This window comes from Panthera tigris, chromosome B3 (assembly GCF_018350195.1).
Source record: "Panthera tigris isolate Pti1 chromosome B3, P.tigris_Pti1_mat1.1, whole genome shotgun sequence".
In the NCBI taxonomy this organism is placed as follows: Eukaryota; Metazoa; Chordata; class Mammalia; order Carnivora; family Felidae; genus Panthera; species Panthera tigris.
Window position 1 is genome coordinate 24,991,833 of NC_056665.1, and position 23,441 is coordinate 25,015,273.

The 23,441-nt window shown below is 42.7% G+C and overlaps 1 protein-coding gene across 3 annotated transcripts in view; it reads right to left on the reverse strand.

Moving 5' to 3' along the window:
- The window catches only part of ATP10A (ATPase phospholipid transporting 10A (putative)), a 184,672-nt gene extending 166,526 nt beyond the window's left edge, over positions 1-18,146 (reverse strand). The window contains exons 1-2 of one of the 3 annotated variants that reach the window (XM_042988300.1): positions 18,125-18,146; positions 15,475-16,056 (exon numbers count right to left, since the gene is read on the reverse strand). In XM_042988300.1, the coding sequence (XP_042844234.1) occupies positions 15,475-15,950 (476 nt within the window). In that variant the 5' untranslated portion in view covers positions 15,951-16,056; positions 18,125-18,146. The remainder of the gene's footprint in view (positions 1-15,474; positions 16,057-18,124) is intronic. The other 2 variants (XM_042988299.1, XM_042988301.1) reach the window with 2 other exon arrangements.
- Positions 18,147-23,441: the final 5,295 nt, after the last annotated feature.

The following is a 23,441-nucleotide window of genomic DNA, read 5'->3' on the forward strand; positions in this document are numbered from 1 at the left end:
AGCTATATTAATTTTAGATAAAATAAATTTTAAGACAAGAATTGGTATAGACAAAGAAATGCATTTTATAATAATAAAAGTATCAATCCATCATTAACACATAAAAATCTTAAAAACCTATGTATCTGACAGCCCCAAAACACACGAAGCAAAACTAACAGAAGTGGAAGGAGAAAAACAATTCAACAAGAGTTGGGAAACTTTAAACACCCTACTTTCAAAGATGACTACACCAGTAGGCAGAAGATCAACAAGAAAATAGAAAATGTAAATAACATTTTAAATCTACTAGACCAGGGCACCTGGGTGGCTCAGTTGGTTACGCCTCGGACTTCAGCTCAGATCATGATCTCATGGTTCATGAGTTCAAGCCCTGCATCCAGCACTCGGCTGTCAGCACAAAGCCAGCTTTGAATCCTTTGTCCTCTTCTCTCAACCCCTGCTCACTCTCTCTCTCTCAAAAATAAACACTAAAAATATTTTAAAATAAGTAAATCAGCTAGACAGAACAGTAAATCAGCTAGATATCTATACAACAGAATATACATTTTTCTCAAGTACACAGGGAACATTTCTGAGATTAGATCATGAAACAAGTCTCAACAAATTTAAAGGATTGATATCACACAAAGTATTTCAATCGAATGAAATTAGAAATGAGTAACAGAAAGAAATTTGAAAAATTCACAAATGTGAAAATTAACAAGACATTACTAAATAACCAATTGGTCAAGGAAAAAAATCACCAGGGAAACTGGAAAATATTGAGACAAAGAAAAATGAAAATATGATATATCCAGTGTTATGGAATGCAATTAAAGTAGCTCCTACAGGGAAATTACTGCTGTCGATACGTACATTAACAAAGAAAAAATGTCTCAAAAAAAATAGCCTAACCTCCTACCTTGAGTACCTATAAAAAGATCAAACTAAACCTAAGGCAAACAGAAGGAAGGAAATAATAAATATTAGAGTAGAAATAGAGAATAGAAAAACAATAGAGAAAAATCAACAATACAAAAAAGTTGGTTCTTTGACAAGATCAAAAGAATCATAAAATCTTTAGCTAGAATAACCAAGCAAAATTAAGAAAGCTCACATTGTTAAAATTAGTAATTAAAGATGATACATCACTACCAATCTTACAGATATAAAAAGAATTATAAGGGATGATTATGAACAGTTGTATGCCAACAAATAAGATAAATTTAGATGAAATGGATGTCCTAGGAACATAAAAAAGTACAACTGACTTAAGAAACAGAACATCTGAATGTACCTCTAACAATTATTGAGATTGAACTAGTGATTTTCAAACTCTCCACAAAGAAAAGCCTAAAGTACTCTTCAATGTTGAATTCTTCCAAACATTTAGTGAAAAATTAATACCAACTCTTCACAAACTCTTCCAAAAATGAGAATAGTAGCAATGAAGCCAATATAGTGTTTTCTTTAGAGCAAAACCAAAGATACCCACACACTCCAATATCCCCTATAATATGTAGATGCAAAAAGGTTCAGCAAATACTGTTAAACTGAATCCAACAAATTATAAAAGAATATTCTCCATGACCATGTAGGACTGATCCCAAGAAGCAAAACAGTTTTAACATATGAAAATCAATCAGTGTGATACACTGTATTAATTTAATAAAGGACAAAAGCCACATGATCATGCCACTAGATGAAAAACAGCATTTAACAAAATCTAACACTCTATTTAAAAGAAAAAAAAAAAGTTCAGCAAGGTAGGAATAGAAGGGAACTTCCTCAACCTGATAAAGGCATTTATATAAAAGCCAAAGCTAGCATCATATTTCATGGGAAAAGACTGAATGTTTCTCTCTCATATCAGGAACAAGACATGATTATTTAGAGAAAATCCTAAGGAATCCACAAAGCAAGTACTAGCACTGATAAATGAATTAGCAAGGTGGCAGGATACAGGATCAATATGCAAAAGAACTGACCCACTCCAGAAAGCATTAAAGGAAAAACTGTTCAAATCTGAATTTTTAAAAAAATTAATAGCTTTGTGCTAATGTTCATTTCTTAGTTTTTACCACTGTAGTACAGGTAAGTAAAATGTTATAATTAGAAGAAGGTAGATAAGGTATATACAGGAATTCTGCACTATTTTTGCAACTTTCCTACAAATTATATCAAAATAAGGTTAAAATTTTTAGAAAGCCAATTGGTTCCCATCAGAAGATCCTGGGGATCCAAACTGAGCACTTATCTCTCTTTTCCTATGATCTGTACCACTAGGAAACCAGGTAGTTGATGAGGCGAAGGGTCTTTTGATAAAAGTATTCCCAATAATAAATGAAAGAATTAGATCATCAACATTTGGCATCCAGTAACAAATTAATGGATGTAGGCAATGGTCATCAATGGCTGCTAACACCAGAAAAAGAGGGACAAAGGAATATTATGTTCCTCTTGATAGAAGTGCACAACACCATCTATGAATGTGGTTTTGACCAAAAAAAGAAAAGAAAACCAAATCTGTACCTGAGGAAGTTCTGACAAAGCATCCAGACCAATCTACACTAAACAGGAATTACTGCCCAAAGAACATGTCATGTGATATCGCAGGAAACTAAGAGGCAATATTCAGGCCAAGGGAAAACCTACAGTATAAATAACTGAATTTCTTCAAAATAAATTGCAAGGAGGAAAATGAGAAAGAAATGGAGTTTAAGAGGGGGATGTCCACGGATTAAAGGAGACCTAAAAGATCTATCAGCCAATCACAGTGAGACCTTATTTGGATCTCATTCAAACATACAGATAGAAAAAAAAATATAGGGTATTTATGAGACAAGTGAAAATCTGAACACAGATTAGAGGCTTAATAGTATTAAAGAATATAAGTTTAGGTATAATAATCATACTGCAGTTTAGTTTTAAAAACATTGCAGGGTACCTGGCTGGCTCAGTCAGTAGAGCATACAACTCTTCATCTCAGGGTTGTGAGTTTAAGCCCCACATTGGGTGTAGAGATCACTTAAAAATAAGATCTTTAAAAATAATAAAAATTAGGGGCACCTGGATGGCTCAGTCGGTTAAGCATCCAACTCTTGATTTGGGATCAAGCCCCACACTGGGCTCTGTGCTGACAGTGCAGAGCCTGTTTGGGATTCTCTCTCTCCCTCTCTCTGAGCCCCCCCCCCCGCTCTCTCTCACTTGCTCTCTCTGTTTTAAATAAACATTTAAAAATGAAATGGAATGAAATGAAATGAAATGAGTCATTGCTTTTCTAAAGATAAATAATGAAGCATTTACAGAAAAAACTATCTGGGATGTGCTTCAAAATAAAAGGGAAAGAGGGAGTGGGTAGAACAAACCAATGTTGGCCATGAGCTGCTAACTGTTGAAACTGAAGGATGGTTCATTACAAGTGCAATTCTCTATATGTGCGAATAGAATGAAATTAGAAATATGTAACAGAAAGACATTTGGAAAATGCACAAATATGCAGAAATTAAGACATTCCTAAATATCTAATGAGTCAATGGAGAAATCATAAGGAAAATTAGAAAGTACTTTGAAGTGAATAACATTTTCAACTATTTTTTTAAAAAATGAGGCTTACTTCTCCTACAGGTAGGGGTTGCAAGTACAAAAATAACAATAAAAGTGCAGCCAGAGCAGAACTGTGGGCTTAAGCCGTGGCGCTGCTGTCTAAGAGGGAGAACTTAGGCAAGCTATCTATTTCTTAAAGCCTCAGTTTCCCCATCTGTGAAATGGGGGTGTAAAAAGTAAAGGGGCTATTGGGAAGACAAGATGAAGTTATGGCCTCAGTGTTCTCATGTGTGAAAAATGGGGCTGTGAAAATATGGCTGTTGTTAGGTTAAGATGGAATTACACGTATAAAACACTTGCCTCCTATCAACAAGTAAAAAAGAACTGCCCCATGAACAAGGCTGCCTTCTGAAGGCAACAAGATTGTAGGGAAAGAAAGGGTCTTTTTCTACAACTTGACAACCATGAGCGCAGTCACAAATGACACATGGCAGGTGTCAAAAGAAAAACAACTTCTAAAAACCATGTGAATGGCAATGTCCAAATATTATCCAAGTGTCCCCCAGCCTGGCATGTGTGAGGGGCCTTAAAGAGGACATTCATTATCTGAGCATGTTCCTGTCTACTGGATCTTATCCTGGTGTCTGCTTTTGTGGATCTTTTACTCCAAATAAGATAAAGTTGCTATCCTTCCAGGGAAAAGATGTTTTTGCTGCTGACATGAAGGCATGTGGCTGCCCAGGAAAGGGAAAGAAGGAGAAGGAAGACAAGATAAATGAACAGAAAACAAAAGGAAAACTTTGCTGGGTCTCATTTCAGGCTCTTCTGAAAAAACAAATCATGAAGACCAGGGTAAGCAGGTTGGACAGATAAACCTAGTGAGCTGGGGAAATGAAGTGAGAATCAAAGGAAAGGGAACAGACAAAATTAGAGCAATTCCAAGACAAGCATTAGAGTACCCCTTGACTACCTGTTTTCCCACAAGATAATGGAAAGACACCAAGGCACCATACTCAAATACAAGTACAGAGCCCAAATGATTCTGGAAAAAGTCATCTCAGGTTATTTCATGCAGAAACTCTGTTTCCACCATTCTGGAGACAGACATTGGAAGGTGTCATTAAGACTAAGTCATTTAAGTCATTACAGGGGGGAGGAAACAAGATGCAGAACAGCATGGAAGTTTTTTTCTGTGTCTTGCATGCATGAAATACACCTAGACCAACACTGAACCATCCTACACACCTAGAAAACTGATCTGAGGATTAATACAACGATCTGCACAACATGAACCACAGAACTCAGCAGGTACGCATCAGGTAGAGGAGAACTGGGGGAGAGAAGCCACAGAGGGCACAGAGCTGCTTTTGTGTGCAGAGAGACGACGGGGGGAGGGGGGGTAAAGACTCTGGAAAAAGTACCCCCCCACCCGCCGCAAAGCAGCTGGAGAGAAAGTGGAAAAGTAGAAACAGCCATTGGGCCTGAACTAAAAAGGGAGAAAGGAGAGGGTTTAAATTCCATTAATACTATAAACAGGGGGAGCACAGAGTCTGAAACTCCTCATTTCAATACCTGGCAGTGCTCTGGTGGGAAGGGTGAATCCCCAGGAAGAGAGTTGAGTCCAGGTGTCTTCTGGCCACATGGGGAGAGGCAGTTCCCCCGATGGGAGAATACCTGGTAGAGGCTGTGTGGGTACCCCAAAGGCAAGGCCCCAGTGGACCGGGGAGAACAACCGCATCCACTGGTGCTGGAACGTCGTTCAGGGTGAAGCCTGGTACCAGATGTGTATTGTGACTTTCCATAATCCCTAAGACGCTGCTGCTACACTATCTCATGGACTTTTTCTGGGTCGGGTGCCAGCCCGTCTCTGGGCATCAGTAGCAGCACGGTCCTGCAAACATTCCTGGATGCAGCCTGCACCCAGCCATTGCTTGGTGAGACCCTCCTGCAGAGGGGCAGAATGGGTCAAAACACAGTCCCTTAGAAGTAAGGGGTCGGGAAAAACAGCTGCATCTGAGACAAAACTCAGGAGGGAGGATCTGCCTGGGGCTTGGTCACAGACTGTGTAAAAGTGGGGAGTGGACAGAAGCCAAGGACAAAGGACAGGTGTGCGACTGATGATCGGGGAGAACAGAGTTCCCATACTAGAAACTGGGTTGCTGGGTGATGCCATTTTCACTGTTCCCACGCACACGCACCTACAATTGCCACAACAATCCACCCCAGAAAGCTAAGCAGCGCCATCTAGTGGAAAATGGAGCCATTACACTAGCCCCACCCAACTGTGCCAACCTCACTCTTCAGGAACAGAAGTCTCTCCGCCTGCTTAGTTTATGGACTATAAAGCACTTCATAGTTTGACTTCTAGAGGAAAACAAAGTAATTTCAGTCATATTTCAGTCTGTTTGCAGGTTGATCTATTCAATTTTATTTCGTTTTTTTTCTCTTGTTTCTTTTCATTTCTTAAATACAGAAAGAGAAGAAACTCATTTTTATTTTCTATTTTTATTAAAAATATTTTTCTTTAATTTTTTTCTACTATATTTTTTACTTTTGTGTAAATTTTTTTCAAATTCTATTTTACCTCCATCATTTCATTTTACTCTACTTCACCGTATTCATTTATTCAAAGTTTCAAACAATTTCTTTTTTTTTTCTTTCCCCTTTTTTCTCTAATCTATCAAGCCCCTTTCAACAGCCAGACCAAAACACACCTAGGATCGAGCATCATTTATTCGATTTCTTTTTGTGTGTTTGTTTTTAATTTTTTAATTTTAAATTTTTTAATTTTAATTTTTTTAACCTCATTCTTTTTCTCCCTTCAAAATGATGAAATGAAGGAATTCACCCCAAAAGAAAGAGCAGGAAGAAACGACAGCCAGAGACTTAACTAACACAGATACAAGCAAGATGTCTGAACCAGAATTTAGAATCATGATAACAAGAATACTACCTGGAATTGAAAACAGATTAAAATCCCTTTGTGCAGAGACAAAAGAAGTAAAAGTTGGTCAGGATGAAATAATGTTACAACTGAGCTGCAATTTGAATGGATGCCGCGGCGGCAAGGATGGATGAGGCAGAACACAGAATCAGCAATATAGAGGGCAAATTTATGGAGAATAATGAAGCATAAAAAAAAAGTGGGAGATTAAGGCAAAAGAGCATGATTTAAGAATAAGAGAAATCAGTGACTCATTATAAAGGAACAACATCAGAATCATAGGAGTCCCAGAAGACGAAGAGAGAGAAATAGGGATAGAAGGGTTATGTGAGCAAATTATGGCAGAAAACTTTCCTAACCTGGGGAAAGACACAAAATCCAGGAAGCACAGACAACTCCTGTTAGATTCAATAAAAACCAACTATCAACAAGGCATATCATAGTCAAAATCACAAAATACTCAGGCAAGGAGAAAATCATGAACTCAGCAAGGGAAAAAAAAGTCCTTAACCTACAAGGGAAGACAGATCAGTTTTGCAGCAGACCTATCCACAGAAACTTGGCAGGCCACAAAGGAGTGTGGCAGGAGTGTGGCAGGATATATTCAATGTGCTGAATCAGAAAAATATGCAGCCAAGAATTCTTTATCCAGCAAGGTTGTCATTCAAAATAGGAGAGATAAAAATTTTCTCAGACAAACAAAAATCAAAAAAGTTTGTGACCACTAAACCAGCCCTGCAAGAAATTTTAAGGGGCCTCTCTGAGGGGAGAAAAGAGGAAAAAAAAAAAAAAAAAAAGACAAATGAAGACCAAAAGCAACAAAGACTAGAAAGGACCAGAGAACACCACCAGAAACTCCAACTCTACAAGCAACATAATGGCAATAAATTCATATCCTTCAGTACTCACTCTAAACGTCAAAGGACTAAATGCTCTAATCAAAAGACATAGGGTAACAGAATGAATAAGAAAACAAGATTCATCTATACGCTGTTTACAAGAGACCCACTTTGACCTAAAGACACCTTCAGATTAAAACTAAGGGGATGGAGAACCATCTATCATGCTAATGGTCAACAAAAGAAAACCAGAGTAGCCATACTTATGTCAGACAATCTAGACTTTAAAATAAAGAATGTATCAAGAGATGCAGAAGGGCATTATATCATAATCAAGGGGTCTATCCACCAAGATGACCTAACAATTGTAAACATTTATGCGCCAAATGTGAGAGCACCCAAATATATAAATCAATAAATCACAAACATAAAGAAACACATTGATAGTAATACCATTGTGGTATGAGACTTCAATGTCCCACTCACAGCAATGGACAGATCATCTAATGAAAAAATCAACAAGGAAACAATGGCTTTGAATGACACACTGGACCAGATGGACTTAACAGATATATTAAGAATATACATTCTTCAGAGCACATGGCGTTCTCCAGAATAGACCACATAATGGGACACAAATCAGGCCTCAGCAAGTACAAAAAGATCGAGATCATACCATGCATATTTTCAGACCACAACACTATGAAACTCGAAATCAACCACAAGAAAAAATTTGGAAAGGTAACAAATACTTGGAGACTAAAGAACATCCTACTAAAGAATGAATGGGCTAATCAAGAAGTTAAAGAGGAATTGAAAAAGTATATGGAAGCTAATGAAAATGATAACACCACAACCCAAAACCTCTGGGACGCAGCAAAGGCAGTCATAAGAGGAAAGTACATACCAATCCAGACCTTCCTAAAGAAGGAAGAAAGATCTCAGATACACAACCTAACCTTATGCCTTAAAGAACTGGAAAAAGAACAGCATATAAAACCCCAAACCAGCAGAAGACAGGAAATAATAAAGATTAGAGCAGAAATTAATGCTATTGAAACCAAAAACACAAAACAGATCAATGAAACCATAAGCTGGTTATTTGAAAGAATTAACAAAATTGATAAACCACTAGCCAGTTTGATCAAAAAGAAAAAGGAAAGGTCCAAATAAATGAAATCAAAATGAAAGAGGAGAGATCATAACCAACACAGCAGAAATAAAAACAATAATATGAGAATATTATAAGCAATTATATGCCAATAAAATGGACAATCTGCAAGAAATGGACAAATTCCTAGAAACATATATACTACTAAAACTGAAACAGAAGAGATAGAAAACTTGAACAGACCCATAACCAGTAAGGAAATTGAATTAGTAACCAAAACTCTCCCAAAAAACAAGAGTCCAGGGCCAGATGACTTTCCAGGGGAATTATACCAAACATTTAAGGAAGAGTTAACACTTATTCTCTTGAAGCTGTTCCAAAAAATAGAAATGGAAGGAAAACTTCCAAACTCTTTCTATGAAGCCAATATTACCTTGATTCCCAAACCAGACAGAGACTCCACTAAAAAGGAGAAGTATAGACCAATTTTCCTGATGAACATGGATGCAAAAATCTTCAACAAGATATTAGCCAACTGAATCCAACAATACATTAAAAAAATTATTCACCATGACCAAGTAGGTTTACACCTGTGACGCAGGGCTGATTCAATATCCACAAAACAACGTGATTCATCACATCAATAAAAGAAAGGACAAGAACCATGTGATCCTCTCAATAGATTCAGAGAAAGCATTTGACAAAATACAGCATCCTTTCTTGATAAAAACCCTCAAGAAAGTAGCGATAGAAGGATCATACCTCAAGATCATAAAAGCCATATAAGAAAGACCCAACGCTAGTATCATCTTCAATGGGGAAAAACTGAGAACTTTCCCCCTAAGGTCAGGAACAAGACAGGGATGTCCACTCTCACCAGTTTTTCAACATAGTATTGGAAGTCTTAGCCTCTGCTACGACTTTCACTCTTCACAGATGATATGATACTCTATATAGAAAACCCAAAAAATTCCACCAAAAAGCTGCTAGAACTGAGTCATGAATTCAGCAAAGTTGCAGGATATAAAATCAATGCACATAAATCGGCTGTATTCCTATTTACCAACAATGAAGCAACAGAAAGAGAAATCAAGGAATCGATCCATTTACAATTGCACCAAAAACCATAAAATACCTAGGAATAAATCTAACCAAAGAGGTGAAAAACCCATACACTGAAAACTATAGAAAGCTTATGAAAGAAATTGAAGAAGACACAAAAAATTGGAAAAATATTCCATGCTCCTGGATAGGAAGAGCAAATATTGTTAAAATGTAGATACTACCCAAAGCAATCTACACATTCAATGCAATCCCTATCAAAATAACACCAGCATTCTTCACAAATCTAGAACAAAAAATCCTAAAATGTGTATAGAACGAGAAAAGACCCCGAATAGCCAAAGCAATCTTGAAAAAGAAAACCAAAGCAGGAGGCATCAAAATCCCGGACTTCAAGCTATACTACAAAGCTGTAATCATCAAGAGAGTATGGTACTGGCACAAGAACACACACTCAGATCAATGGAACAGAATAGAGAACCCATAAATGGACCCACAAACGTATGGCCAACTAATCTTTGACAAAGCAGGAAAGAATATCCAATGGAATAAAGACAGTCTCTTCAGCAAGTAGTGCTGGGAAAACTGGACAGCGACATGCAGAAAAATGAACCTGGACCACTTTCTTACACCATACACAAAAATAAACTCAAAATGGTGAAAGGCCTAAATGTAAGACAGGAAGCCATTAAAATCCTTGAGGAGAAAGGCAAAAACCTCTTTGATCTTGGCCACAGCAACTTCGTACTCAACACATCTCCGGAGGCAAGGGAAATAAAAGCAAAAATGAACTATTGGGACCTCATCAGAATAAAAAGCTTCTGTACAGTGAAGGAAACAATCAGCAAAACTAAAAGGCAACCGACGGAATGGGAGAAGATATTTGCAAATGACGTATCAGATAAAGGGTTAGTATCCAAAATCTATAAAGGACTTACCAAATTCAACACCCAAAAAACAAATAATCCAGTGAAGAAATGGGCAAAAGACATGAATAGACACTTCTCCAAAGAAGACATGCCGATGGCCAACTGATACATGAAACAATGCTCCACATCATTCATCATCAGGGAAATACAAATCAAAACCACAATGAGATACCACCTTACACCTGTCAGAATGGCTAACATTAACAACTCAGGCAACAGTAGATGTTGGTGAGGATGTGGAGACAGTGGATCTCTTTTGCATTGCTGGTGGGAATGCAAGCTCATGCAGCCACTCTGGAAAATAGTATGGAGGTTCCTCAAAAAATTAAAAACAGAACTAACCTACAACTCAGCAATTGCACTACTAAGTATTTGTCCAAGGGGTACAGGTATGCTGTTTCGAAGGGGCACATGCACCCCAATGTTTATAGCTGCACTATCAACAATAGTCAAAGTATGGAAAGAGCCCAAATGTCCATCGATGGATGAATGGATAAAGAAGAATGTCCACCGATGGATGAATGTCATCGATGGATGAATGGAGTATTACTCGGCAATTAAAAGAATAAAATCTTGCCACTTGCAACTACATGGATGGAACTGGAGGGTATTATGCTAAGTGAAATTAGTCAGAGAAAGACAAATATCATATGATTTCACTCACATGAGGACTGTAAGACCCAGAACAGATGAACATGATGGAAGGGAAGCAAAAACAATATAAAAACAGAGAGGGGGACAAAACATAAGAGACTTAAATATGGAGAACAAACAGAGGGTTACTAGAGGGGTTGTCAGAGGGGGGATGGGCTAAATGGGTAAGTGGCATTAAGGAATCTACTCCTGAAATCATTGTTGCACTATATGCTAACTAATTTGTATGTAAATTTAAAAAATTAAATTAAAAAAAATTTTTAAAAAGACTATATTTAAGTCATTACAAAGGGAATGGAGGCAAAAGGGGGGGGGGACATTATACAATGACTCAGGCAGAGTATGGAGCAAAGAGAGGGTCACAGGACAAGGGAGCCAGAAGGGGAATGCAGACCTGGGTTCAACAGCCCACTTGACAATTTAGGAAACAGAGTGCAGGTGAGGCAGGGGGCTTATGCAGCACCCCCACCTCAAGTTGTACCCTTAGGAGACCTGATCTGTTTCTGGGAGCAGGGATCAGGTTTTCTTGTTTAATGAAGTATTACCCACTTCCCTTAAAATTGAAGACAAGGATGAGAGTGCTTTCCTACATGCATGGTCCCTGCTTCTTCCCTTTGGCTCTCCTGGGCAATATTCCCTTCTCAGAATGTTGCTTCTTCAACTTCCTTATCAATGTCCTTCTCAGACAACTATTCTCTGCTTTCCTGCCCCCATCACCACTCTCCAGGCTGATTCTGTGTTCCCATGTCCTCTCCTCCTTCAGCCCTGCCAATCTTGCACCCTTCAACCATTTGTTCCCCTCTCAGCCCAGGCCTCTGGTGACACCAGCCTTGTCCCAGATGGCTGCTCAGTAAGCCCCCTTTCTTTCCACCTGTGGACCCTCTGGCCAGCCGCAGCCAGCACCAAAATGGTCTGTATGACCAAGAAGGCCTTTCTACGCCCTCCCCAACCCACTAGACCACAACTGAGTGATGCTCAAACTGACCATTTCTACCAGCTGGGAGGCCACTGATAGGACCCGACCCCCAGGATCACCCACCTCTCTATCTCTCTCTCATCCCACTGAGCATGGCTCAGGAGAATTTTTCTAAATACCACAGTATGAAATCCATGAGAGGATACAATGGGCTCAGGACATGGAAGCAAAGGACTGCTTCTCAAACTTCTGTGTGTTAACAAAGCTTTGATGAAGACACCAGCTTTCCCACCTCCACAGGCTAGAAAGCATGGGGTGGGGGCTTGGGGAAGTTGCATTTCTCACAAGTCTGATGGGGATTCTCATAAAGAAGGGACCCTAGGACTATGTTACTGAGAGAAACACCACATAAATAACTGACACACTGCAGGCTATAGTCAGAACACAGACATGTCCAAAAGAAGCCACCATCCAGAGACAGTGTCAGCAGATAAGGCTTCCCCAACTAAACTTTGCTCATGCTCTGCATTTACACATGCTTTGACTAAACACCCCTCTGCACATCAACCAGAGCAATGATGCAGCACAGAACAGACCTTGACTGCTCACAACTGTGCTTCCCATTGTCTCTCTAGTAACCAAAGGCACGGAACAAACTTTGGCCTGACATAAAATAAGTCATCTTCTGGGCCACTCTGGCTGGTCCCAATGCCAGGCACCTGAGATCCTGGGCTTCAAGAATGCACCTTACCCCCCCCCCCCCCACAAAAAAAAAAGTTATGGCCTGGTTGCAGTCTTAGGCTGCCCTGACCCTGTCACGTGTCCCACCACCACCACCACCATCCTGTGTTCTCTCAACTGTGGCATCTGCCCTTCCCGCCCCTTGTCTGGCCACATCCTCCCTGGTCCTCACTCATGCCCTCCTCAGGGAGGCCTCTCCTCACCTGCATCCTGCAATGCTAGGCTAGGAGCCTTGTCCTGGCCCCAGCCCATGGACACGTCCTGCATAGTGCAATCAGTCCCCACAGTAAGCTCTGGGCAAGACCCAGCCTCCTCCTCTTCTATCCCAGGGTGTGGCTAGGGCCTGACATGGTGAGGAGCAACTCAGGGCACTGGTTTTAGTCAAAGCACAGAACTTTCAAGGCAGCTACACACAGCCTGGAATGCAATGGGTGCACAAGTCACCATTCTCAGAGGACAGGGGAGGGCTCAGAAATCCACATTACTCACAGCTCAGTCCTAAAAACACCAATCACAGACTTTCTAGGCCTGGAAGAGTTTGGCTTCTGAACAAGGATGACTGTCCTCCAGATAGTCTTCGTCTCCACAAACAGCTACCACCCCTCTTGCACATGGGACCTTCCTAAGGAAAGGGCCCCTTCTCTGCCCAGGAAAGCATTCAAGAAATTCAACTTGGGAGCTGGGAGACATTTAGCAACTTCTCCTGAAAGCACCATTATCTCTGAGGACCTGCCCCTGAGGGCTGTACTGATTATTTAAGAATCCCAGTCTGGTCAGGGTAGAAGGTGAGGAGAACATGGACAGGTGTGGTCCAAGGGGAAGATGAAGGTTTCAAAATCCTATGAAACCTTCTGAAGTCAAGTAAAGAGAATTGTGTTTGGGTACCACTCTATTTTCTCATCTGCACATTTGGGGTGATGGTGGTTTTAAGGGTCAAATGACATAATGGATTAAAAACACTCTGTCAACTGAAAATATACTATATTTCCTGAGGCCTAAGTATTTCTGAAAAGGAGGCTACCGGAGCTACTGGCTCACTAATAACAGGAAGTGGTGTGTGTGAAGACTCAAACCTGCGACAGTCCCACCAGAGTTCTGTCTTGCAGAAGGCAGACGTACAGCTCCCAGAATCCTCACACTAGGGACACAGGATGTCTGTATAACAGATGCCCCCTCCCTTCTTAACCTCAGGCTTCTTGTGACCAAGAGCCAGGAAATCCCACAGCCCTATCCACATCATGCTTGCCTACTGGGCAGTGGGTGCCCCTTGAGAACAAGAGAACATTACTCAAAGTATGAGACATCATTAAATAAGCATCACTTCTGTGCTAATTAAACACTCAGATTCCTGGGTCCAATCCCAGATGAGTTTGGTCAGAAACACTGGCAATGGGAGCCTGAGAGTTGTAATTTTTAACAAACTCCTCAAGTAATTTTTATATAAATTTAAGGAGCACAAGCACCGCAATGTTGGAAAAGCTGTAAAACTGACAAGACCTGGGTTAAATTCCAGTACCACTTCACTACGTAGCAGCTGTGTGGCCTTGGGCAAGTTACTTAACTTCTCTGAACCTCAGTTTACTCATTTGTAAAATAAGTATGAAGCACAACCAATGTTGCTGGGAGGGTCAGAAATACTACTCTGCATCTAAGTTATCCTAAAAAGTAGGAATAACCATGACTCCCATCTTTTAGGGAAACAATCTGCCACTGAGAGCACAAGGTACTTCCTAGAAGCCCCTCACATGTGACGGAAGCCAGACAAGACTAATGTCCTTAACTCAGCGGCCCACATCAGCCCCCTACACCAGGACTCAAGCAAAGTGAAGAGGAGGGAAAGATGGGATGAGCTTTGGAGAGAAGTCCAGACCATCTGCCTTCCTGAGGGGTTGGATTGTTGAGGTGGGCTCAGCTACTGGGCACAGCTCCAAGATGGATCTGGAGTGGCTCTTTGGGGGTGGATAGTCTAAAGGGAGAAAAGACACCAGTCACTCCGAGCCTGAGGGTCCAAAACTCTGGGTAGGTGCAGGGAGTGAGAAAAAGCCCAATGGAACGACATTCCCTAATACCAACCATGGGCAGGGCTGGAAAACCCCTCAAAGCCTCAGTCTTTACGTCTAGAAACGGGCTAATTTTTAGAAAATTAACAACAAACAGTCAGCTATGGAATGGTGCTCAGTGGGTGGCCTGCTCACAGCTCACATCAATGGATGGCAGCTGCTATTATTACCTCTGCTTTTTTAATATGTCTGTGCTGGTCACACCAAAACTTGGTGGCAGTTTCACTGTTGTTCCAAGAAGAGATGTTACCTAAGCCTGAGCTTTAGGTACCTGTGTTGGTTGCTAAACTTGTTAAACAACCTATCCTATAGAGCCTCATGGAAGACTGGGGCTAGGACTTCAAACCAGAGCACGGGGGGGGGGGGGGGGCGGCGGGAGGGAGGGGGGATGGATTTCCCTCCTTTTTACTTAAAAGGCGGGAGCGGTGGGGATGAGGACGCCCAGCGGCCGCTGGATTCCAGCCCTGGGATCATTCTGGTTCGGACGCGGCATCTCCGTGCCAAGCAATCAGGGACAGGGTACCCCCCGCGCTCCCAGGAGCAATGGAGGTCGGACCCTTCGCCCCCACTCGAGCGGCTCTCTGGGCACACCCCGCCCGGTGCCATTCACACAGCGCCCAACACCAAGTTATCGGAGAGCCGTGGCCCTGAACTGACCCCGCGCTCCACTGCTCCGAGCGCCCAACTCACCGGCTGTAGACAAGGCAGCCCAGGTGGTTGATCTCGTGGTCCGAGCGGTGGCGGCTGTAGTCCTCCCACAGGTCCTTGAAGGCCGTGACAGCCAGGATGAAGAGCACGGGCGCCAGCGCCAAGCCGGGCTGGAAGGCATTCACCGCCGGCACGAAGTTGAGCAGCGCTATGAAGACGAAGTACACATTTGCCAGGCGGTGGAACTGCTCGAACAGGTTCTTGGGCAGGAAGGACAGTAAAGTGTACTTGGTGGTCTTGAGCCGGTTGTCTGCCAGGTGCTGGGTGCCCCCGCGCCGCCGCCGCCGCGCACCCTTGGTCGCGCCCGCCGCGGGGTCCTCGACGCCCGGGGGCGGCAGCAGGTTGGAGCGCACCACGCGCGTCCTGCCGTCCCCACGCCGTCGCCGCCGCCGCCGACGACGGCGACGACCCGGGGACCCGGGCTCCTGGGCCGCCGCCGCCGCCAGATCCCGCTCCATGGCCGCGTGTCGCCGCGCCCGGCTCCTCCGCCGCTCGCGCCTGACCGCGCCAGCCTCCTAGGTGATCATCGCCGGCGGCTCGGGCGCGGCGGCGCGAGCTCCCAGCCTGCGGGACGCAAGGAGACGGCGGTCAGCGCCCGCCCCGCCCAGCCCGCCGGTCCGCAGTCGCGGCAGGGCGCAAGCGGGGCGGGGCGCGCGCCGCATAGAGCCCCCTTGTACTGGCGCCCTCCCGGCCATTTCCGCCGCCGCAGCTCCTGGCCCCGCCTTGCGCCACGACAGGGCTGGAGATACCGCAGATAGCGGGAAAGAAAAAAAGCCGGAGCTGGAAACTTAGAGCAGTTTGGTTTCGTTTCCCAGAAGCATCAGTTCAGTCCAAGAACGTTAGGAACGCGCCTTGTCTCCGGTAGGAGAGAGGAAGCTGCAGACTGTGAGAGAAAAGGCACCGCAGTTCCCTGGCAGCTGCCAGGCTCTTCTTGGGCCAGCCCTGCTTCCTGGGCCCAGGACGAGGAAACAGTTTGGGGACCCGGGTTAGGAGCCTCCTTCTGGAATCAGCTAGAATCAAAATCAAAATGAGCCATGGCATACCACTGCTCCAATTTTTGAATCTTATTTATCGAGAATATCTGCTTTAGGGGAGAGCCCAAGAAGTCGGAATTCCGTTGCCTCTACGCCCTTCCCTATCCCTGCTCAACCTCCACCTACTTTCAGATTCACTTCTTCGGTGAACTTTTTCTTCTCCCTGATCATAGCCGCCTTTCCTTACTTCCCTAAATAGGCTTTTCTTTCTTTCTTTCTTTATTTCTTTCTTTCTTTCCTTCTTTCTTTTTAATTGAAGGGAGGACTATTTCGCAGTGGAAAAGAAAGACAGGTTTGCAAGTATTTTTCTTTTCCTCTCTGGAAAACCCCGAGAGCTAAAATATCCCTGTGTGCTGCAGTTTTGAGGTGGCCTTTATGAGAAACTGTGACAGGGAATTGAAAGTGGCTGTTGGGAGGGCAGGTGAAGACCAGCGGTGGCAGAAGTTTGGGGCAAAGGCTACCCTTAGTACTGATGGGCAATTGGAGAGTGGAGCGGGTAAACGATGGGTGTAGGAGAATATGCTGGGTATGGCAGAAGATATGGGGGAGTCCCCACTCCTGCAATAATGCTCTCCCCCAGATATACCACAGCTGTGACAGTTAGCCTTCTGCTTTGGAAGTACAGAGATAAGAAGCAGAGATTCTTGCTGAGGAGACTCTGGCTGGGAATTTGGGTGAGAAGAGCCATTATGGGCACTGTCTTTGATTCTGAGAGCTGTTGGCCTCCTCCTGTAGGCCAGCCCCACCTTTCTCTCCTTGCATTAGGATACTCAGTCATTGCCCAAGAGACCACCTTAGCAGCCTCTGCCAGTGCTGGGTTCATCCCTCCCAGGCCTTCTACAAGTCACTTCCTAAACTTTACTCAAATCATTTACCTATTCACCATGATACTCTTACCTCCTGTACCCTGGTCAAACACCATCCAGGCATGTCAGGGTCTCACATCTCTACAGGGAGCCTTGCCAAAGACCACAGTATTTATCAGAATCCAGCATAAGGAGGGTAGAGTGACAGGTACTAAGAAAATGATGCATGCCATATATCAAACCTCTCCCCTGTGCCATTTCTAGGGGTATAATATTAATGTGTAGAGGCCTGGGTCAGAGAAAGATTTGGCTAAAGTACCTGCATTTTCAGGGAAAGAAATCAGATCTCACAATGAACCAATGGCATCCCAAAATGAGTGTTAACAGCAAATGAAGGACTACAACTTCCCTGGTTTCCAATGACTAAGACCTCATGGACTCTTCTTTTCCTCCATTACCTAACCCAGTGAGGCCCCAGGGCCTCTATTTCCATAGATGCCTCCATCCCTGTAGGTATCCCCAGTGTGGCCCCAACCCTCTGGGAGGGTTTCCCTGCCTCCCAGTCTCCTTGCTTCAGCCAATCCACATGTTGACAAAGTGGTCCCTTGGTCTCCTGGACCCCTTCACTTCTTTACCCTGGAGCTTACCGGAGTCCCCTGTTGCTTACAAAGTCAAATGCTGACTCCTCAGGCAGAGGTCCTTTGAGGCCCTCAGGGGAACTGTCACCAACTTACTGATTTAACTCCACCCCTCCCTACCCAGGCCCAGCCCCAGGGCAAGAGGTTTCCTTACCCTTCTCAGAACAGGCCTTGTTCATTCCCATCTACATTCCGCTGTAAGGTTCCAAGATTCCATGAGTCACACTGCAGCTCCTGAAGCCTAGAATCTTTCCCCACTTGCTCTTCACCAATCCAAATTCAGTATTTCCGCTAAGTCCTCACTCAACTCATCTCCCAGAAGGTTTCCACACTGCAGGATCCATTGAACTTCGTGGAATCACTTCTCTTCTGACGTATGTGCATTGGTATGTAAACCTCCCTTAGATTGTTCTGCAGGGGTTTTGAGCTTAGATGTCTTCTGCCAGTTAAACTCTCAGACTCTTGACTCCCTGGGCCTGGGCCAGGGCCAGGCTTGAGTGAACTCTGAGCTGACTGTCTGGACCACTGAGCTCTGATGAGGTCCTGCTGCTGGGCTCTAGACAAGTCACTTTAATTGTCCTCCTTCAGTAAATACTTATTCATCACCCAGTTTTTCCCCACACACTGTTCTAGGCACTGGGGACCAAGTTGGAAAAATTGCTGATGACAACTGATATTCTTATGGATCTAACATTCTAGTAGGAAGAGACAGTATGACACTGGTTTATAATAATAAGTATATATTTGGTTTCCATCCCCATTTCTGGCATAAAGCTCTTAAACCAGTTCCCTAAGTGATGAGACTGATAAAGTCATCTTGATAGTCATAACAAACCTTTTTGCACCACACCTGGGTTTACCATAATGAGGTGACTTTCATTTTTTTTTTAACGTTTTTATTTATTTTTGAAGGAGAGAGACAGAGCATGAGCAGGGGAGGAACAGAGAGAGAGGGAGACACAGAATCCGAAGCAGGCTCCAGGCTCTAAGCTGTCAGCACAGAGACCGATGCGAGGCTTGAACTCACAAACTGTGAGATCATGACCTGAGCTGAAGTCAGACGCTTAACCGACTGAGCCACCCAGGCACCCCAGTGAGGTGACTTTTAGAAAGCACTTTCCATGGGGGCTGGTTGCCAGGGGAACCAACCACCTGTGATTAGAGAGTTGGAACTTTCAGCCCCATTCCACTGACCTCCAGGGGGAGAGAGGAGCTGGAGGTCAAATCAATGGTCAATGGCCCATGTTTTAATCTTGTCTATGTAAGAAGCCTCCATAAAACCCCAAAAGGATGGGGGTTGGAGAGTTTCCAGGTTTGTGAACATGTGGAGAGTCAGGGAAAGTGGCACTCCCAGACGGGGCATGGAAGCCCCATATTTTCCCTGTGCATCTCTCCCATCTGACTCTTCCTGAGTTATATCATTTTATAATAAACTGGTAATTAGGTAAGTAAAATGTTTCTCTGAGTTCTGTAAGCCACTCTAGCAAATGAATTAAACCCAAGGTGGGGTTGTTGGAACATCTGATCTATAGCCAATTGTTCAGAAGCACCTGACAACCTGAACTTGTGACTAGTGTCTGAAGTGTGTGTGTGTGTGTGTGTGTGTGTGTGTGTGTGTGTGTGTGTGTGTGTGTGTGTTGGGAGGCAGCCTTGCAGAACTAAGACCTTAACCTATGAGATCTGATGCTATCTCCAAGTAGTGTCAATTGAGTTGAATTAAAGGACACCCAGCGGTGTCAAGGAACTGCTTGGTGGTGTGGGGAAAAACCCCACAGACAACACATGTTAAGAGAATTAGTGTCCCTTAAAATTGGCAGCAACTAAACAAGACACCCTGAGAACACCACTAAGTCCCTGCTCTCAGGAATGCTATATCTCCTAAGGTGATTCCAACAAGAAGGATGTAGGAAGTGGAGGGGCACAGGGAACCCAGCAGGAAGGGTGTGCCTGGGCTACTATAGCTTGGGCTGTCAGAGGGGGCCTCCTGGGACAGCCCTCAGCAGAGGCCTAAGGAAAAAACTGCAGAGATATCTTGGGGAAAAATGAGCAAGTGTAGGAGAGTGTGGGTTTCCAGGCCCAGTAAGATGGTCCAGGTGTCTAGAGCCAAGTGGCTGAGCAGAGATAAACCCATAGTGAGCTCAGATAGGGCCTAAAGAATCAGAGTAAGGATTTTGGCTTTTAGCTGAGTGAGAAGGGAAGTTTTGGAGGGCTTTGAGCATAGGAGTCTTATGACTAAACTTAGGTTTCCAAAGATCACCAGCAGCTGTGTGAATAGAATACAGAAGGGCTAGGTCAGTAGCAAGGAGACAGTAAGAGGCCATTGCAATAATCCTGGAGAGAGGAGTTGGTGGTTCATGTGGGAGTGGTCATGGTGCAGGGTGGGACATGGCCATATTAAAGCATGCACAATATAGTGTTGAACTGGCTGTGGGATATGAAATAAGGAAAGAATTGAGGAGGGCCCAAGCAACTGATATCTTGAGTTGCTGGGGCCTGAAGGCAGTGGGAGGGGCAGACCTGGGATGGTCACCAGGCCCTGGAGGGGAGGTCTGACAGAGGTGCACACAGCCAAGCTCAGCTGAGAGACCCAGACAGAGATACAGGTCTGGGGTCATAGAGTGAGTCTGGGTGGAAGAGAGTGTGGCTGGTAGTGGGAAGGGGACAGAGGAGCCAGCATGCATGGACCATGCTGCCTTTGGAAGGGATAGGCCTCTAGATTTGCTCCAACTGCAATAGGAAGCTGTAGACTGCCCCAAGAAAAGGCATAAGATGAGAAGATATTATTATCCCTTTCAAAAGATGAAAGCTAAATTTTGAGCCCAGTGGGAGCAGTCACGGCAACAAATTAGGAGGTGGCTTAGGCTCTAGGCAGTGGATAGAGTGGAAAACTACAAGTATCATAGATCAACAGCTTGGATGTTTGGAGGAGGAAAAGAGGTGAATCAAGAGTAACCCTCAAGAGTCTAGTTAATGACTTGGGGATGAAGGATTGTAGAATGCTCTAGCCCCAAATATGCCACTTTGGCATATTGATTATTTTGAATTAAAGTGACCTGAAAAACAGTTAGTGCAAGACTGATATGCTGACCCTCTTTTGTTTCTCTGAAAGCAGGAAACAAATCTCCCATGTGAAAGGTACCATCCCTGTACCAGGAGAGTAGAAGGCATCCTTATCACCAGAGATAGGAAATTTAAGACGAAGAAGGCTGTATAAACAGATCCTGTCTCTTCACCAATTTACTATCCCAAGCCCAAACCCCTTTTTCTTGTCAATTCTTCACAAATTTATTTATTATTTTTTTGTCTAAAAGGTACAAAAGTTTCCTGCTTTGGTCACTTCTTTGAGCCTCATATTTTTATGGGGCCCTTGTAAGTATGAAATTAATTTGTTTTTCTCCTGTTAATTTAATTATTAGGACAGCCAAGAACCTAGGTTGGAAGAAGGGAAAATTTTCCCACTCCCACAAAGAAAAACAGGTTTGGGGGAAAAAATACAAAGCTAACATATGCCATGTTAAAGTAGACATGGCTGTTTGACATCTAACAGATGTCAAGGAGGTAGAGGGATAGTGAAATATCAACATGCCAGGAAAAGCCAAGCACTAGAGGTAAAGATCTGGGCCATGTCAGGAGATACCTGTGATTTAGAGCTGTGTGATGAGAAGGTTGTACCTACAGATAGAATGTAAATAGAAGAGACTCTGGATGATACATTCTCTCTGAAAAATATATGGAGTTGGATGAAAGAATCATGAAGACTGCTTCCAGCTTTCATGTACTACTTTGGTGGTGTGATGCTTACTTAATAAATGCTTATGGAATAAGTAAAAATCACAGTCTATAATATTTTAAACTGATATTATTTGTTTAATATTTACTCTTGTAAGTGTCCCTAATTTTAAAATATGTATTTTAGGTTTATTTATTTTGACAAAGAGAGAGAGAGAGAGAGAGTGCACACATGCAACAGAGAGAGAGGGAGAGAGCATCCCAAGCAGGCTCTGAGCTGTCAGCACAGAGCCCAACGTGGGGCTCAATCTCAGAAACTGCAAGACCATGACCTGAGCTGAAATCAAGAGTTGGACACTTAACTGACTGAGCCACCCAGGTCCCCTGTGAGTGTACTTAATTTGTAAGAAAAGGTCATAAGAGATTCTGAAATTTGTAATTTGTAAAGTTAGGCATAGATGTTGTACAGTAATTAACAAGGCCTTAACATTCATTTAAATTAAATTATCAAAGTATAGAGCTGCAGGGGTAGCTTATAGTGTATTTATAGATTATTACCATATAGTAATATTTTTTGGTATAAATACTAGAAAAGAAAAAGGCACAATTTATCACTGTTTGCAATGTCATGGTTTTTATCTAAGAAAGTGGTTAGTAATATAGCTAACTATAAGATAAAAATGTGCAATTATAAGTTTCTCATGTATAAGCAAGAGCCAATTAGAAAATATAATGGATCAACAGAAGGATTTCATTTTTAGAATAATATAAAATGCCTCATGAAGAACAAAAATGTAAGTTCAAGATGTATGCAAATAATCATAACAAAAACCAACAATAGAAGTGGTGATAACCTTTGTAGAGAATGTAACCTTTGTAGAGAATGTAATGCCTGTCAGGCATGTGCTTACTCATTTTATAGTGATTGTCTTCGTCCTCCTGGCCATTCCATGATGTAGGAGAATTTTTATCCCATATCACAGATGAGGAATATGTGATCACATGGCTACCAACATTTTGCTAAAGGTGGTAAAGGAAGATCTGGATAAATATAGAACTGCCATTTATCTGAGTGGGCTTGCTTCTTAAACTAACCTGTAGATTTTGTGTATTTTCCAAACTAATTCCAACTGGATTTATTGTTTTCAACTTGTCAGTTTGAATACAAGTAACAGAAGAATAAAGGAAGATAAATAAGTTAAAAATTTTTGGGGTATAAGAAATTAATAATCTACTACATTTGACAAAAATTAAGAAGTCATAATAACCCACTACATTTGACAAAAGTTAAGAAGTCAAATACTTAAGGCTCTAGAGGATGTGGATTAGAAGAACTTTTAAGCGTTGCCACTGGAAGTATGAATGGGTGCAGCCACTTTGGTTAATTATTTGGTGTTCCATCTTAAGTTCGAACATCTGAAGTCCTTAAATCTCAGCACCCCTGTCCCTAAGAATACACCAGAGAAAACTTGCACATGAACACTCATTTTGTGACTGTGTACAGTAATCACAAAATGAGAAATTTGTGCAGCTATGAAAATTAATGAACTATAGATACATGCAGCAATGTGGAAGAATCTTAGAAACCTAACTTTAGGTGAAAAAATAAGTCCCAGAAGACTATATACATAGCAATACTGTTTTTACAGATCCCAAATGCTAGACATACTGAGCAAAATATCGTTCAACTACTTTTATCTGCAATAAAGCAGTTTGTTACAAAATTATACATGTGCTTACCA